The following is a 16821-nucleotide window of genomic DNA, read 5'->3' as shown; positions in this document are numbered from 1 at the left end:
AGGGTCTAATCAGAGCTGCAGCTGCTGGCCTACCCACAGCCAGAGCAATGCCAGATCTGATCTGCGTCTATAACCTACACCACAGCTCATGGCAACACCACATCCTTAACCCACTGAGCGGGGCCAGGGATCAAACCTGCATCCTCATGGATACTAGTTGGGTTCTTAACCCTCTGAGCCACAGTGGGAACTCCTATTGTCTTCCTTTTAATTGCCCACACATGATCCCCCACTTTGTTCTGAAAGCAAACTCATGCATGCAAAACAGTTTAGTGTTTGATAGTATAAGGCACTGGGATAATATTTATAACAGGAAAAGAAGGACCCAAAGATAAGAAAACCTCTAAACTCATTATTTCCTTCTGCGGGGAATAAACGCTGTAAATCTGTAACTGGAATAAACCATAGTTTGTGATAAAGGCTAATAATCCTGTGTGCATTTGCAGAAGAGTGGCTCCCCTAGCTTCCAGCAGGTCAGCCCTTTGTAGGGGGAGGGATTGGGAGCAGTGTTTCACACAAGAGGGAAAATAATTACGTCAATACAGTGATTTTTCTTCTTTATGTTTTTCTTTTTAGGGCCCACACCTGTGTCATACGGACATTCTCGGGCTAGGGGTTGAATTAGAGCTGCAGCTGCTGGCCTATACCACAGCCACAGCCACACGAGATGCAAGCTGCATTGTTAACCAACACCACAGTTCATGGCAATGCTAGATCCTTAACCCAATGGAGCGAGGCCAGGGATCGAACCTGCATCCTCATGGATACTAGTTGGATTCTTAACAGGAACTCCATTATCGTGATTTTTCTAAATATTCAGATCAGTGTTCCTGAAAGTCTGTTTCAACATCTTTTCCTGCTCTTCAATAGCTAAACTTTCACAATTTATGATCATGGTTTAGTTTCTTTCACCTTTAGTTTCTCAGTAGGATTCCATGGATCGAGGGGGGATTTCAGAACTGTTTGACCTGACGTACATTCAAAGAACAGAAGTCAGCTGGTTTATCACAGGACCAGAGGATCACTAATTAGAACAAGGACAAATTCTTAGGGTAATTTTTCACTCGGCAAGGCACCACTGGGAAAACACGAGTTCACCGTATTCTTTGGACTTTGGAGTAAATGCTCTCGGTTCTGTTGCAATTTTTCCCCCTGGGGCCCAGGGAGAGCCTTTAATGAATGAGACAGTGTCAGGGACTAGGATCAGTCCATGGGGAGGAAAAGAATGCGACAGGTGAAAAAAAAAAACCCCACATGGAATAAGATGGACAAGAAAATAAAATATGTATTGAAATAACCTTCTTGAACTGCTCTATTTAATCAATGCTTTTTTGCTTAATTTCCTCAATATTCAGGCTTTCATCCATTATGAAATTTCCTTCACCCACATAGCAGAAGAGTTTTTTATAAAATTCCTCTCATTCATTTATCCATCCATCAAATACTAACCAAATAATGACATTAAGCAATTCCATGGTTCCAGCTGTTGGAATACATCGGTAAATAAGAGTTTATATACTACTTGGAGCAGATATTTAAAAAATAATTTACCTATTTACCTAAAATAAAGTGTATAATTTCAGACACTGATAGATAATATAAAAAAAAAAAAATAGGGAGAGGATGAGGCCAGGCAGGTGGATAGGCTCAGTTCCTGTAGGGCTTTTTGGTAAGGAGTTTGGATTTTATTTTATTTGTAATGGGAAACCATTGGGAAATTTTAAGCATGGAGAGATAATTATCATACCAATGATAAAAGGAGGATGCTGGCTGCTGTGTGACCACGGTGGCTAAGAGTAGAAGCTGAGCGACCACGAGCAGGAGGCTGCAGGAGTATGGACGAGGAGTAGGAAGGCCTCCACCAGGGTGGCAGCAATGGTCAGAACGGACACCTATTTTGGATATAGAGCCACCAAGGCTTCCGGGGAGAGGAAAGGAGGAATGGGGTTTGCATAAAATGAAAAAAGGAATCATACATGATTCCTCGGCATGGCCTGAGCAATAAGGCAAACACGAACTCTGCAGAGGAATTTTAGCTGCTTCTTAATACATGTGTAGTAATGCACGTCTTCTGTTTTCCTGCACACGTATGTATGCAGGAATGTATGTAACCATGATGAAGAGTTAGGGTGTTATTCAGGGAGAAATCCATGGATGATACCCACATTTTAATGCCTTCCAAAACCATATATCCTATTACATATTTATCTCCCCCTTCAATTTCTAAGAGACATTTTAAGAGAGGTCACGGCTTCTACCCTAGTCCAAGTTTTGGACAAACACAACAGCCTCTTAACTGGTCTACCTGGGCTTAAATCCTCCCAGTTCTCACATAGCAGCCTCGGGAACTTAAAATCACAGCTTTTGCTTTCCCACCTAGACTCCTCCGATGGTTTCCACTGATAAAAGTCTGTCTGCCTTGCTCTTTAAGATCCTAGGATCTCTGGCTACTTCATTCTCCAGCCTCGGCAGCTACGCCTCTCCAGATTCATTCTTTCTGCCTTTCTGATTGCTTCAGAAACGTGCCCAACTCATTTCTCTTCCCACAGGGTTTCCTCTACCCCAACTGCTCTTTCTGCAGCCCTTTCAGTGTGGCTTCCTTCTCATGATTCAGGGCATACCACACTCTAGACAGAAAGGATGTCCCTGACCACACTCTAGACAGATAACGGCCAAGACACTCTTGACGGCAGTGCCCTGCTGGCATTTCGATCACGGTGCTTAGGTCTCAGGGAACTTTTCTCTTCTCTTCTCCATTGTCTTTCTCTCCCCTGAATGCTCACCCCTGAATCTAAAACAACGTTGGCACATGTAGGCACTCGATGAGATTTTGTTGAACACATGAATTCTCATGTTATGCAAAATTTTGGTAGGAAACAGTTGGACTGAAGCCTGGTATGAAGTATACAGAAATGATAACTATGAGCTATGTCACATGCATTGACCGACAGGGCATGTGATAGTATTCCTTAGCATTTTGAAATGTAAGAACAGAAACATGAGAACCATCATTGTACTTTGGGGAAAGCACAAGAAGGAAGGCAAAATACAAGTCAGAATTAGCACAAACTGTGTAACTCTGTATGTGGTATAAAATATACTCATCCATGTACAGCCTAGAACAGGATCTGGCACATATTCGGCCCTCAATGAATTTTTGTTGAGTAAATGAATACCTATGAGCTAAAAGCCTGCAAATGATTAGACCAAAGGTGAAAACAAAATAATTAAATTTTAACTACTGGGGATAGTTTTACTCCAAAACAGGAGTTCTGCTAAGAGGTGACGAAGATACAGTTTAGTTGAGGCGGCCCCATGTTAAGCAGAGCTTTAATCTATAATAACAACGGAAACAGAGGAAGACCCCTCCCACATCTTGCCGGATGTAGGGCCATCTCAGCCATTCATCTCACCGGCTCAATGAGGGAAGAGCACCATTCACCACCTTAGGACCAGCTCCACTGGATCAGCCAAAAACGTGACTAAATATGTACACCTCCCAGTTACTCGAATAACTAGTTAACATGCAATATGGTAATTTTGCATTAACTTATGTTTCTTGACCTTTTTCTTCTTATTAGACAGTATAAACTGAGTTAATAATTGCGGGGAGCCGAGAAGATGCAGGGACTCAAAAAAACGACCTTGCCTGACGGTGGAAAAACCTGAAGACAGGTTCCTAACCAAGGAAGGGAGCTCACCTGAATGGTACAAGCCGAAGGTGGGCTTCTGGTCAGGATGAAAGCCTGCCTGTACGGTACAAGCCGAGGGCAGGCCTCAGGTTACACAGCTCTCATTTTGATGTTGATGGGGAAGAATTGGGGCTTTCCTGGGAAAACAATTTCCATGTTTGCGCTGGAGAACATGGATTGCTTCTCAGGTGATCTAGTCTTTCCTCTTTCATTTGTTATTCAGTTTTCCTCAGTCTTTCCTGATTATTTACTTATTATTCTTATTTTCCTGTGGTGATTTGTGATTTAACAAAGTTACAACAATGATATAATAAAAATTTCATCCGGAAGGACTTTTCCCTATTCATATCCAACTTAATTAATATATAGTGTTTATCTACTAACTAGTTACAATAAACTTTAGAGTTAGGATTTTAATGAGGTTTGTAGAAGTTAGACATATATGATTCTTGATCAAAAGAAAACCAGCTGTGAGTTTTGTCCTTGATTTTAGAAGCTTCTAAGTGGTAGCTAATTAATTAAAGTTGATTTATATTTTCTTATACTGTCTTCCTGCCATAACGCTTAAAGATGTACATTAGTCTAAAAACAAGATTTGTAAATACCAGATTTTTGTGTCTGTAACCTCTTCAGCTTGTGGAAATTGGCTGGCCATAAAATGGTTTTTGCTGAGTCTCCTCTTTCCCACAAGATATGCTGCACCTGTTTGTCCTTGAATTGTACTCATTAAATTTTGTTAAAGATTTGAGAATGTAATGTATTGCTACTGCACCATGTGATCAAAAACAAAGCCTAATAGTTAACCAAAGTACTTTTAACACTATGATGTAATCTGTAATAAAAAACTGTCTATATAATCAACCACTTATGCTCCTAAAATTTGAGCAGTCCAGTGCCCTGAAAGAAGGGACAAAGAGGCTGTCTCCGTACTTACATTTGCCGATGCCATGTGCCTCTCCTATTGGGAAAAAGTGTACACTCCCTGGCCGCCGGAGCTGGCCTCCAACAAATAATCAAAGCAGGGCAAGTGCTTTGGTTAAAATGACTATTTACAATAACATCTGTTTTTAAAACATAGCCAGTTTGGGGATTAATCAAATTTATTTGTTTTATTTTCTATCTTTAAAAATGCTATACCCCCCAACCAAGGGAAAACAGACACCTTTGTATTTAGTGAAAATAAAATAGCTCTTCTAGAAAAAAGCAAACTGAACCAATACCACATATTTAAATATCAGAAAAGTTCCAGGAGTTCCTCTCGTGGTTCAGTGGTTAATGAATCCGACCAGGAACCATGAGGTTTCAGGTTTGATCCCCGGCATTGCCATGAGCTATGGAGTAGGTCACAGGCACAACTCGGATCCCGCGTGGCTGTGGCTCTGGCATAGGCCGGTGGCTACAGCTCCAATTAGACCCCTAGCCTGGGAACCTGCATATGCCGCAGTAGTGGCCTTAGAAAAGGCAAAAAGACAAAAAAAAAAAAAAATTCCAAAAGAGAATGAACAATCCTTACAAATGATTAATAACAATCATTAAGACAAGTGAAACAGTGAGGAAGATTAAGAGGTACAAACTTCCACTTACAAAATAAGTGAGTCACAGGATGAAATCTGCAGCATAGAGAATACAGTCAAGAATAATGGCCATGTGTATGGTCAAAAAATACAAATTTCAGTTATAATGTAAATAAACACCATCTACATGTAATCCACATGATAAATAAAATGAACACTGCTATATGTTACATATGAGAGTTGTTAAAAGAATCGATCCTGAGAGTTCTCATTACAAGAAAAAAATATTTTGTTCTTTATTTTTTATCTATACGAGATGAGGAATGCTCACTAAACTTACTGTGAACACGTAAGTCAAATATTATGTGGTACACATTACACTTTGACAATGCTCAATAAAACTGGAAGGAAAAAAATTAAATATGTTGATCTCTGATAAACAAAGAGTAGCGATAATTAAGAGGGTACCACTAACAAGAATAATATATCCAAATCGATTCTTACCAAGCCACCACCAATGACAGCTATGCTTGTCCTCTGAATGTCAGATGAATCCATCACCGCCGAGGTGTTTTTCATAATTGTTGCAGCACTTGCCAAGAAGACTGCCTCCTGCACACTGATTTCCCAGGTCTTTAATCTGCCCAAAGCCCTGCGCTTGTGAGCCAGCAGCAGTGTTTGAGCAGGGCTAATTTAATTTAACCCGTGAGTAGCCCAAAGGACAGTTAGCTCAGCTTTAGAGAAAAAAAAGGGCATTCACTGCAATGACCAAATCTTGAAAAATCCAGCCAAGTAAAACTCACTGTCTTATGTGTAAGACAGGAGTTTCTAAAGTACAGTTTTACAGCTTTTTTCTTCCTCTTCTATACCATGTACTCTTACTTTCATTTTCATCCTTGGCTAACCAGGACCTCATCTCATGACCCAGAGGATGCTATACTTCTTTTCACACTTGATCTGTTGATGATTCTCGTTATTAAGGCCATTTAGGAATTGCACCTCAACAGTCCTCACTGATTGCCTTTAACAGACTCACCACGGGAAAATATTCTCCTGAGCAAGATTTTGAATTGTATAACTGATAACACTTCCCTTTTTTGGGGGGGTGGGCACAAAATGCTGAAACATTAAAATCTAATCTGTGCCTTAACACTAGGGAAGATGGTTAATATTATGCTTCTTTTAAATTCATTCATGGCTTCATATTACCTCTCCACGTCTTTGTCTTCTTTCATTCCAATTTAAATATATATTTTTAATTTTTTGCACATATTTGTGAATCCAGGGTTTTCTTTTTTAATGGAACAGGATATGCAAAATAAAAGTGAGAACCTAAATGAAGGAGCTTCTTCACTTCCTGGTGAGAGTAGGGAGAAAGGTTTTCCCTGGTGAGGAAATAAAGTTAGGCTAGATGTCACTCAATAGTGCCCCCTTGTGAGTAAGTATGGTTAGAGCTGGTGGAAAACATGCTTATTAGGTGGTTTTTTTTTTTTTATTTTTTATTTTTTTGCTTTTTAGGGCCACACTCAGAGCATAACGAAGTTACCAGGCTAGGGGTTGAATCAGAGCTGCAGCTGCCAGCCTACACCACAGCCATGGTGACGCCAGGTCTCAGCCTCATTTTCAACTACACCACAGCTCACAGCAACACTGGATCCTTAACCCACTGACTGAGGCCAGGGATCAAAACTGCATCCTCATGGGTACCAGTCGGATTTGTTACTGCTGAGCCACAACGGGAACTCTCTCTTTGACTCTTTTTATTATAAATGAATTCATGCTGGTTTTTTTTTTTTTTTCACTTTGCTTCTATTTCTCAATATTATGCTTCTTAAGATCCATCTGTATTATTGCAGGGAGTTCTAGTTCACTCATTTCCATTGATCCACTCCTCTGCTGATGGACATTTCTATGTTTCCTTCTTCTTTTTCTTTTTTAGCTGCACCTGCAGAATATGGAGTTCCCAGGCCAAAGATCAGTTCCCAGCCGCAGTTGTGACCTAGGCCGCAGCTGCAGCAATGCTGGATCCTTTAAGCCACTGTGCCAGGCCAGGGATCAAGCCTTGGTCCTGCTGCTACAGAGATGCTGCCAAGCCCCTCTGCCACAGCGGGAACTCCTCCAGTTTTTTACTATTTTGAATAATGTTGCTGCTATGACCAACATTATGTAAACAACAAGGATCCACTGTATAGCACAAGGAATTACATTCAATATTCTCTGATATTTTAATATATTTATATATGTAAAATATATGTAACATTAAATATATATACACAATTATTGTTTATATACATAAATATGACATTCTTTTTCATTATTGTTGATTATGTAACTGAATTATATATATTATAACTGAACCACAGTACTGTATCCCACAAACTAACAATACATTGTAAATGAATTATACTTCAACTTAAAAAAAAGAGTTCCCGTCATGGCGCAGTGATTAACGAATCCGACTGGGACCCATGGGGTTGCGGGTTTGAACCTTGGCCTCGCTCAGTGTGTTAAGGATCCTGCGTTGCTGTGAGCTGTGGTGTAGGTTGCAGACGCGGCTTGGATCCCGTGTTGCTGTGGCTCTGGTCTAAGCTCCGATTAGACCCGTAGCCTGGGAACCTCCATATGCCGCTGGAGCGATCCTAGAAGAGGCAAAAAGACAAAACAAACAAAAAAAGAAATGACGGCAAAAAAAACAAAACAAAACAAAAAAAAAACTGCAGTAGTTTGAAGCTTAAGAAATCAGTATATTGCCTTCAAGAGGATTTAGTTCTGCTCCTGCCATGTTCCTGTGGGGATTTTGTACTCATTCGGTAGAATGATGTCTGCCTGTTTCTGAAGCACTTGTTCCTTTGGGTCGACATGCCTCCCGTGAAACTAGTGTGATCATCTTGCTCTCTCTCAGCCTAGGGGTGCAGTACCTTTTTCTCTGTGACACACGATGTGCCCATTTTGCGGGTTACTCATCTGAAAGACAAATTCTTAGGGAAATACTCACTGGCAGTTCAGAAAGAGATAAGATACCCTGAAGTCTACATACAGTTCTCTGCTTGAGAACGGGAAGCTAACCTTCTCCCTGCTACTAAAATCACACCTGACAGTCTGTTATTACCTGAGTAACGTTGCATCTGCTTAAGTTATGAAAAAAAAAAAAACACTCAAGAGTTTTGGCACTCTCACTCTTATGTAGGACATATTACGGATCCGCTTTATAAATGATCTTGTTAAAACAAAATTGTAGGATATTGAGATTGACTCTGAGGATGCTGACAACTGTTATTCTATGATGTTTCTACATCCTTAATGAGGTGGAGCAAATAACTCTCTCAGCCAAAGAAACATGTATCTTTGTTCTCAGCCAAAGAAACATGTCAAGCAAGTAGATAAGAGGCTGATAACCAGCCCTGTGGTTGTACACGTATGAATGACATGCTAGTGGAGTGACGGGTAATGAGTTTGCTGTTAGTTTACTGGCAAGTCCCAGCTCCTTTCTTAATTCATTCTCAGCAGTAAAAGCACTTCGCATTATTACCTTCTAGGAATTTCCCTGGTCCCTTTAACAGAGAAAGTCAGTGTTACTGGACTGTTTGTCCAGTTAGGTGACAATTTTCAAGTCTCATCTTGACTTTTCTTTTTTCCTTCTTTTACAATATCAATCTAAATAACATCTGAATTATAAACTAGCTACAGTTTATAACACCTGAATAATGTGGATTTGATGTTCTATGGGTTGGAGCAGAAGGAAAGAGATAACTTTTCTTATGTGTCTGGGCAGGAGGAGAAAACAGACCTGAGTAGAATGACACAGTCAGTCACTTTAGAAGTGGTGTGACTGTCCTGGGCACCTGGTAAGAGAAAGGGCATCAAAAGCTTGAACAACTGCAAAGCTGCAATTTTTTTTTCCTGCCTTTTAGGGCTGCACCTGCTACACATGGAGGTTCCCAGGCCAGGGTCTGCAGCTGCCAGCCTCCACCACAGCCACAGCAACTTGGGTTCTGAGCTGCATCTGTGACCTACACTACAGCTCACGGCAGCGCTGTGTCCTTAACCCACTGAGCGAGGCCAAGGGATCAAACCTGCAACCTCATGGATTCGGTTCTGCTGCGCCACGACGGGAACTCCAAAGTCGCAATTGTGACCATGGCTTCTTGTCTTTCTATTCTTTCCAAAGTCAGGTAGAAAGAGTTGCTTCAGAGGAGCCTCAGGAAAGTTGAAGATGACCACACCCCTTTTCTCTGGAAGATTCTCTCCAGGGAAGAGAAGAAATGAATAAATTTGTTTTCCTCCATCCTCTGAGTCTGAAGAATGGGAGGCTGTAATTCCAAGATAATGACTCAAGAGTATGCTCTACTTTACAGGAGACACTGTATATTTCCACTTTTCTCTACATATATTCATAATTTTTTTTTTTTTCTTTTTAGGGCCACACATGCAGCATATGGAAGTTCTGGGGCTAGGGGTTGAATCAGAGCTATAGCTGCAGGCCTACACCACAGCCAGAGCAACATGGGATCTGAGCTGCATCTGCTACCTACACCACAGCTTACGGCAACACCAGATCCTTAACCCACTGAGTGAGGCCAGGGATGGAACCCATGTCCTCATGGACACTACTTAGATTCATTACTGCTGAGCCACAACAGGAAATCCTCCTTTGTTTTCCTCATTCTTATACTGTTGAAGTTGAAAGAATATTGTCTCACTTTGTTTGATGAACTCAGCTTGCTTAGTAATTGTTTATTCATTTATCCATTGTTCTTGGCACATACAGTTCTATGCCTTTTTTTTATTTTTGCAGAGCTGCCTCAGTGTTTAGTTTTGAAAAGAAAAAAAAGGGTAGGGATGAGTAGAGGAGGAAATAAACATTAAAATAAATTAAGAATGGGCCTTCTATACTATAATATACCATAAGGAGTGTGGTTAACGTAACCCTCTCTACTTGAGACCCATTAAAAAAAAATTAAACAGAAGAAAAAGGAAAGATCATCTAAGACTGAGCCTGAGGCACATCCTCATTTTCTGGTGAAGAGCTGGCAGAGAACAGGGTGAAGGAGTAGCTAATTAAGTAAGGGAAGAGAGGGAGAAGCAATATTGCAAAGATCAGGAAAGAGGTTTTTCTAAGGGGAAAGAGTGTCAGTTACATCATGCTGCTGAACTGGATTTGTAACTGGGTCGTCACTGGTGAACTTCGGCAGAATGCTGCCAGTGGAGTGCTGTGCCCTGAAGGTGGGCTCCAGTAAGAGGAAGAGAAAATGAGAGGTAAAGACAAGACGGTGGGCAGATATACTCTAGACATGGGGAGGGAGTTGAGGTGGGATGCAAAGTCGAGGCAGCTTTGTTTTGTTTCTAAACGTGGGAGATAACACAGCAAGTTTACAGCATGAGTTTATGGCAATGGTCCAATAAAGAGAAATAAACTGATGACATAGGAAGAAGAGCAGAATATAAAATGTGCAAGGTCCTTGAGGGGGTGTGAAATCCAGCATGTTAGTAGAGGAATTGATTTTTTTTTTTTTAATTTCTCTTGGGGAATGGAGGGAGCATTGCTTAACTTCTTTTCTTCTTAGTGCTTTTCAAAGTAATTGCTCATCTACGTACTTTTAAAAATCAAAAAGTTCTACAAGCTGTCCATCAGTCATCACCCTCTTTATCTCCCTGCCATTTGTCCCTGCGCAGAACCATCACTTTCAACACCAGGGCATATATACAGCCATATCTCTAAAGAGCATGCACTATTATGACTTGGGCTATTTTATTTTCTTTTTTGGTCACACCCACAGCATATGGAAGTCCCAGGGCAGGGGATCAAGCTTATGCCACAGCACCAACCTGAGACACAGCAGTGATGATGCCATATTCCTAACCTACTGAGCCATCAGAGAACTCCTTGGTTTTTTAGTTTGTGGCTTTAGGTATTAGATCATGACTTCCTGCTATTGAAAATGAAGATTAACATTTTTTTCATCACCTTCTCTTTTCTCCCAGAACCTATACTCCTCTGTTTTTATCAATATTGTTGCATAATTTTGTTCAGATCTGTCTTTAAGATTTGACTTATTACAACAATGGCCTTTCAAATTTGATAACAATTATTTTTACTTTCCTGAAGAATACATTTTTATTTCTCAATTTAATAGTAGTCTTTTTTTTTTTGCTGAATTTTCAAAGACATCATAAATTCAATCCCCAAACTCTCCCCCAATTATCTAAATCTAATATTCTAGTGTTTTAGATATTCTATATATATATATTTTTTTGTCTTTTTAGGGCCACAACCGAGGCATATGGAGGTTCCCGGGCTAGGGGTCGAATCAGCTGCCAGCCTACACCACAGCCATGCAGGATCCAAGCCACATCTGTGACCTACACCACAGCTCACAGAAATGCAGGATCCTTAACACACTGAGTGAGGCCAGGGATCGAAACCTCATCCTCATGGATACTAGTTGGATTTCTTTCCACTGAACCACAACAGGAACTCCCTCAAATTTATTTTTTAGTTTCTTCCACTTTGTTTTCCAACATTATTTATCTTTTGGACATCCTGAACTATTTCTCTAATTTAATTAACTTTTCATATTTTCCTTCTCTTTGAATATTTTCTCTACTTTCTGTAGACTTTTCCAGTAATATACGCCAATGTTTCTACTGAGTTTCTTCTAAGAAACCCCTTCGTAATCTTGCAGGCTGGCAGGGGTCTTAAATTAGAATCATCAGAGTCTTTGTTTTGGATGGTGAGAATATTTTGACCAATAAGCATTGAAACTTAACGTCAACTTTGTCAACAAGGTGGTATGATTTACAACAAAGAAAAGGGAAACCACTGCATTGTTTATTTGGCCTTGATGGCAGGACATCAAGTTCCATAACTTGAACAGAAAGCAAAGAAAAAGAGAAACACAACGAACCATGCAAATATCAACAAGAATAAAGCAGATCAATATTGGTAACAAAGTTCAAGGTGGAAACACACAAACGCAAATTCTCTAAGCAAAATAAAAACCTTGAGTCCAGCCTGAAACTAAATCTAAGAAAGTCTCTTGAGAGTGGCAAAGTCCGCTGAAATGCTGAAAATGGGGCATAATGCTATGAATGTTGAAAAAAAGACTTAATTTAGAATCTAAGTTTTATACCATTTAATATGTCTGTGGCAGAAAGCTAAAAAAGAACACTGAAGAAAAGATCAAGAGCTAAAAAAAGTGGGAAAGCAAGAAGTTTTAAACATATTTTGAACAAGTATTTGCAACTATATTCATATGCCTTGTCTCTACATAAGAAAAGTTTCAGTGACCAACGCTGTCCGGTTAAGAGTAAATGAAAGCCTTTTAGATGAAAGACAATTCTAATAGTTATAATACTGTTATTTCAGCACATGTACTACATTTTAAAATTTTCATAAAGAGAAAATAGTTAAAATACTGTTATGTTCAGCACATGTACTACATTAAAATTTTTTTTCATAAAGACAAAATATTTAAATATAATTAATATTTTAAATAAAATTAATAATATATGGCATTTTAATATTTTGTCTAGGTTATCCCATTTCCCTTTGCCAGGGATTGGTTTGGAAGGGTCATAAAACCCCATGTGGATCAAAGGGACTTAAAGAGAGATGGCTAAGGGCTTCTGGGAAAGGTCTTTCTCACTTTGGGCGAGAGTCTTTCACTGAAAGTTTTGGAATTGCTGTAGCTGTCTTGTCACATCAAAAGACGACACCTACACAAAGAAAAGGCCAGGAGGAAGAGAACCTAAGAGGCATAAAACTACAACAAGATGATCATCTATTTTGGAAACTGCTGGATGTTGCTCACCTGCCCGTAGTCTTTAGTCTCCCAGGTCTCTCCCAAGTCACAAAAGGCTGGCTAGAGAATGACTAAAAAAAAGTGAACATGTAGGAACAAAAAACAGCAGTCGCGCCATAAAAACAACGTGAATAATAAATCAGACATAGAGCAGAATCTTTAGTTCCTCTCTGAAGGATACAGATAACAGTATCTGAGGCACCATTCTGATTTGTTTTACAGCTGCTAAAACGTGCCCATCGCGCCCATTGGACAGAAGCTCACTACCTGATGACCATGAGCTTGGAGCCCCCAGACGTGCCGAAGGCTGAGGATTGGTGATGTTAACCCCTGTGACATCACCCTGTGACCTCACCATCAACCAATCACGTTTGTACATGAGCTGATCACACACCCTGTGACTTCCATCCCTCCCCTGACCTTTAAAACTTCTTCCCTGAAACCCGTCAGGGAGTTGGGTCGTTTTGTTTTTTGTTTGTTTGTTTTTTGGGCATAAGCTGCCTGTACTCCTTGCATGGCACATGCAATAATCACTGTACTTCCCTTCACTGCAACCCAGGGTCCGTAGATTGGCTTTACCGTGCATAGGTCAGAGGACCCAAGTTCAGTTCGATGACAGATTTACAGCTCTTGAGCCCCTCTGGGCCAGATATCCAAGGCGGTTCACTTACATGCTTGGCGTCAGCTGGGAGCTCAGCTACAGCTGCTGACGGGACATCTGCCAGTAGCCTATCTGGCACAAGTGTCTCAGGGCGGTCACTTTCTACGTGGCGGCTGGCTTACCACAGAGCAAGGGTCTCAGCAGAATCACGGGAGGTAGTGCAGCCTTTGCTGATGGACCTTTGGCGGTCACTTTTCTCAGATTCTACCAGTAAGCCATAAGACCAGCCTAAATTAAAGGGAAAATGCTATTTAGACTCATCTGTAACAAAGTCACACTTAGAGAAACAGATGGGATGGGCCTCTATTTGGAAAATAAATTTTGCCACACCCACTTATTTACTTTTAAAAAACATTTTACAATTTTTTTAAATCATTCTGCAGTGCCAGGCTCCATTTCCTGAAAAAAAAAAATTAATAATGATACAGAAAAAGAATCCCGCAATATGCCTGCCAGACAGTTTAGATCGTAAGCCAGCTGCATGCTCTCAGGCATGGTTTTCTCTTCTATAAACAGGAATAATAGCTCTCAGAGTATAGTTTTGTTAAAAGGATTAACACATATAAAGGGCTTAGAAAATTTTCTGGATCAAAACATGTATCAACAGGTGATTGTTAAAAGGGATTAAAACAGCCCATTTACAAAACATCTATCAGTTAACATTTTAGGTTAAAACTGTATTGTAGAAATAGAAGATACACTCAAAGATGAAACAGAATTATCTAAAATGAGAAACATACATCAGGCAAATAATAACCAATATGAAACTAGCATATACATCAATAGTTAAAAGACTTTAAAAAAGCAGGAGTTCCCATTGTGGCTCAGTGGTTAACGAATCCGACTAGGAACCATGAGGTTGAGGGTTCGATCCCTGCCCTTGCTCAGTGGGTTAAGGATCCAGCGTGGCCGTGAGCTGTGGTGTAGGTTGCAGACGCGGCTCAGATCCCGCATTGCTGTGGCTCTGGCGTAGGCCAGTGACTACAGCTCCGATTGGACCCCTATCCTGGGAACCTCCATATGCCGCGGGAGCGGCCCAAAGAAAGAGCAAAGACCAAAAAAAAAAAAAAAAAAATGTGATAAAACGAGCTAAGTTCATGTGATAGAATACTATTAAGATCACTTGGCTAGATGTTAAAAACATAACTCAGTTATAGAACAGTAAAACTTTTAAGTAAATTTTTAAAATCATTGCTTGCTTACCAATATGCAAACAAAAAAAATACTGATGAATAATACACTATATTATAAATATACTGGTGAATAAAATATCAAAATAATGATAGTTTCTGGGAAGATGGGGAAGAAAATGTCACTCTGTTATTAGTAATTTGTTATTTCTTTTATTTTTCAAAGGGCATGAAGCAAATACATCAAAATGTAAGCATTTTTATCTCGGTAGTTTTCTGTCAAATCAATGACGGCACTAACAATACTATCTTCACATTAAACTTCAGTGTGTGGTCTTTTCGTCCAGTGCTGTCTGTCCTTTAATGGTGGAAAGCACAAACATAGGAGCTAGGCGGTTGTTTTCTACGACCATTTCATAGCTTTTGTTCTGAATTTCTTTTATTCGGACCGTCTATCTCCTAAATAAGCCTTGGCTTATTTGACAGAGGGAACAGGTACTGAGATATAAAGAGGTGGAGAGGGTGTTCTGGAATGTTCTGTGGGTAGTTCGACTATTAGGAACTCTCATGTAAATTTTCAAATGTTAAATATATATATGAATCAAACGCATAAGCCTCAAAATAGCATAAAGTATTACCAATAAATTTGACAGAGACTAACTCTGATAAGCTTGGCTTTGCGTTGTAGGTTCTGGACTTTTGACTTCCGACATCATCCAATGGTTCTCTTTCTTGATTAACTGTCGTCTGGTTTCAAGCTATTCAAAGAAAAGACAAGAAGATATAATACTGCAGATCTGATGCAATTTTACATCTGTTCCGCGAAAAGCAGAATATCACCATCTATTAAAACAATATGCCTTTAATTTCAAAATGTATGTTATCAACGCAGAAGACTTGGAGAACCTAAATGTAAATAATAAAAATTCTGCAATCATTTATAAGTAAGGACATCTACACATTTAAAAAACTGAGTTCTTAGAGTACTGACTGAGAAAGGAAACAGTACAGACATCAAAATCACAGGTTAAAGAGCTGGGTAATTATTATTGGCTTTTTATGGATACTTATGATTTCATTCTCTACACTTTGTTTTCCAAAATTTTTACACGGAAGATGAAAAAAGAGCCAATAGAAAGAACATGTAATGAGTGATTACATGGTAGATGAATAAATAAATTCGTCTCCCTAGGTTATGCCACTGTTAGAGCAGACAGATAGGCATAAACAGAGAAGGAGTACATGGGGCCAGAAACCACGCATCCTGCAAACAGCACGGTCCATGCACGGATAAAGAAAAGCCAGAACCTCCAGGCTGATAGGAAGCCACACCTTTTCAGGTGATAAGAGTGTGTGTGTGTGGGGGGGGGGGGGGACAAAGAAAGGTTGAAAAGAGCGCGAGAATCTCTAACGTTCGGATGGAACCTGTTGCTCATTGTGACCTCATTATAATAAAATTATAACTAAACTGCTATGCAGATAACAAGTACCCATCATACACCAACGCCGTGACACTGCAATAAAACTAAATCAGGGCAAAAATCCCTCCTCCCTTCCGGAAGGTGAAGCTGAGATGAAAAAGAAAAGAATACGACCCCCAAAATCCCACCTTCCCAGTGAATATCCCACTCGCCTCTCTGCCCGCCTCTCCTTAAGAGGTGTATTTCTCACTTAAGTAAATCCTCAACTTTCCTTCTCGATTTCCGTCTGATTTCTGAACTTTTTCTGCTGCGAGGAGGCAAGAACCTAACCTGCGCTCACACCGCTAACAAATACAGACCTTTAGCTAATACTCCGCCCTCTGTTAGCCTCCGGAACGCCGGGTTCAAGCGCAGCGCCAGCCGGGGTTCCCAGCATTCCTTTCCCACCAGTTTCCCAGGAGTCCTCAGGGCGCTAAGGTGGGGCAGTTAAGCCTGCCCCTCACGCTCCGCTGGCCATTGGCTCTATTGGCCCCGCCAATAGGTTGTTGATTGGATAGGAGCGAGGTCTGTGGGCGGGACGGGCTCTGACAGCCCTGAGGAG

The 16821-nt window shown here is 40.3% G+C and overlaps 1 protein-coding gene and 2 long non-coding RNA genes across 5 annotated transcripts in view; 1 reads left to right on the top strand and 2 right to left on the bottom strand.

Annotated features, from left to right (window-relative positions):
* The window catches only part of KMO (kynurenine 3-monooxygenase), a 46541-nt gene extending 40752 nt beyond the window's left edge, over positions 1-5789 (bottom strand). Inside the window, exon 1 of the mRNA NM_214076.1 lies at positions 5711-5789. Within this exon, the coding sequence (NP_999241.1) occupies positions 5711-5785 (75 nt within the window). The 5' untranslated portion in view covers positions 5786-5789. The remainder of the gene's footprint in view (positions 1-5710) is intronic.
* LOC110255638 lies at positions 1678-15051 on the top strand. Its single transcript, XR_002336210.1, has 3 exons — positions 1678-3534; positions 13231-13377; positions 15026-15051. It is a non-coding gene; the product is annotated as an uncharacterized LOC110255638 (long non-coding RNA).
* LOC110255637 lies at positions 9260-16716 on the bottom strand. 3 transcript variants are annotated; one of them, XR_002336209.1, is made up of 5 exons: positions 16580-16716; positions 15438-15557; positions 13680-13897; positions 13018-13079; positions 9260-9516 (listed from the first exon to the last, which is right to left on the bottom strand). It is a non-coding gene; the product is annotated as an uncharacterized LOC110255637 (long non-coding RNA). The 3 variants fall into 3 exon arrangements; XR_002336208.1 differs by lacking the exon at positions 9260-9516 and adding an exon at positions 11981-12922; XR_002336207.1 differs by lacking the exons at positions 9260-9516; positions 13018-13079; positions 13680-13897 and having other exon boundaries at positions 14997-15557; positions 16580-16714.

The sequence above is a fragment of the Sus scrofa genome, chromosome 10, assembly GCF_000003025.6.
Source record: "Sus scrofa isolate TJ Tabasco breed Duroc chromosome 10, Sscrofa11.1, whole genome shotgun sequence".
Taxonomy (NCBI): Eukaryota; Metazoa; Chordata; class Mammalia; order Artiodactyla; family Suidae; genus Sus; species Sus scrofa.
The sequence above is the reverse complement of the archived record's forward strand: the minus strand, read 5'-3'. Positions and strand labels throughout refer to the sequence as shown.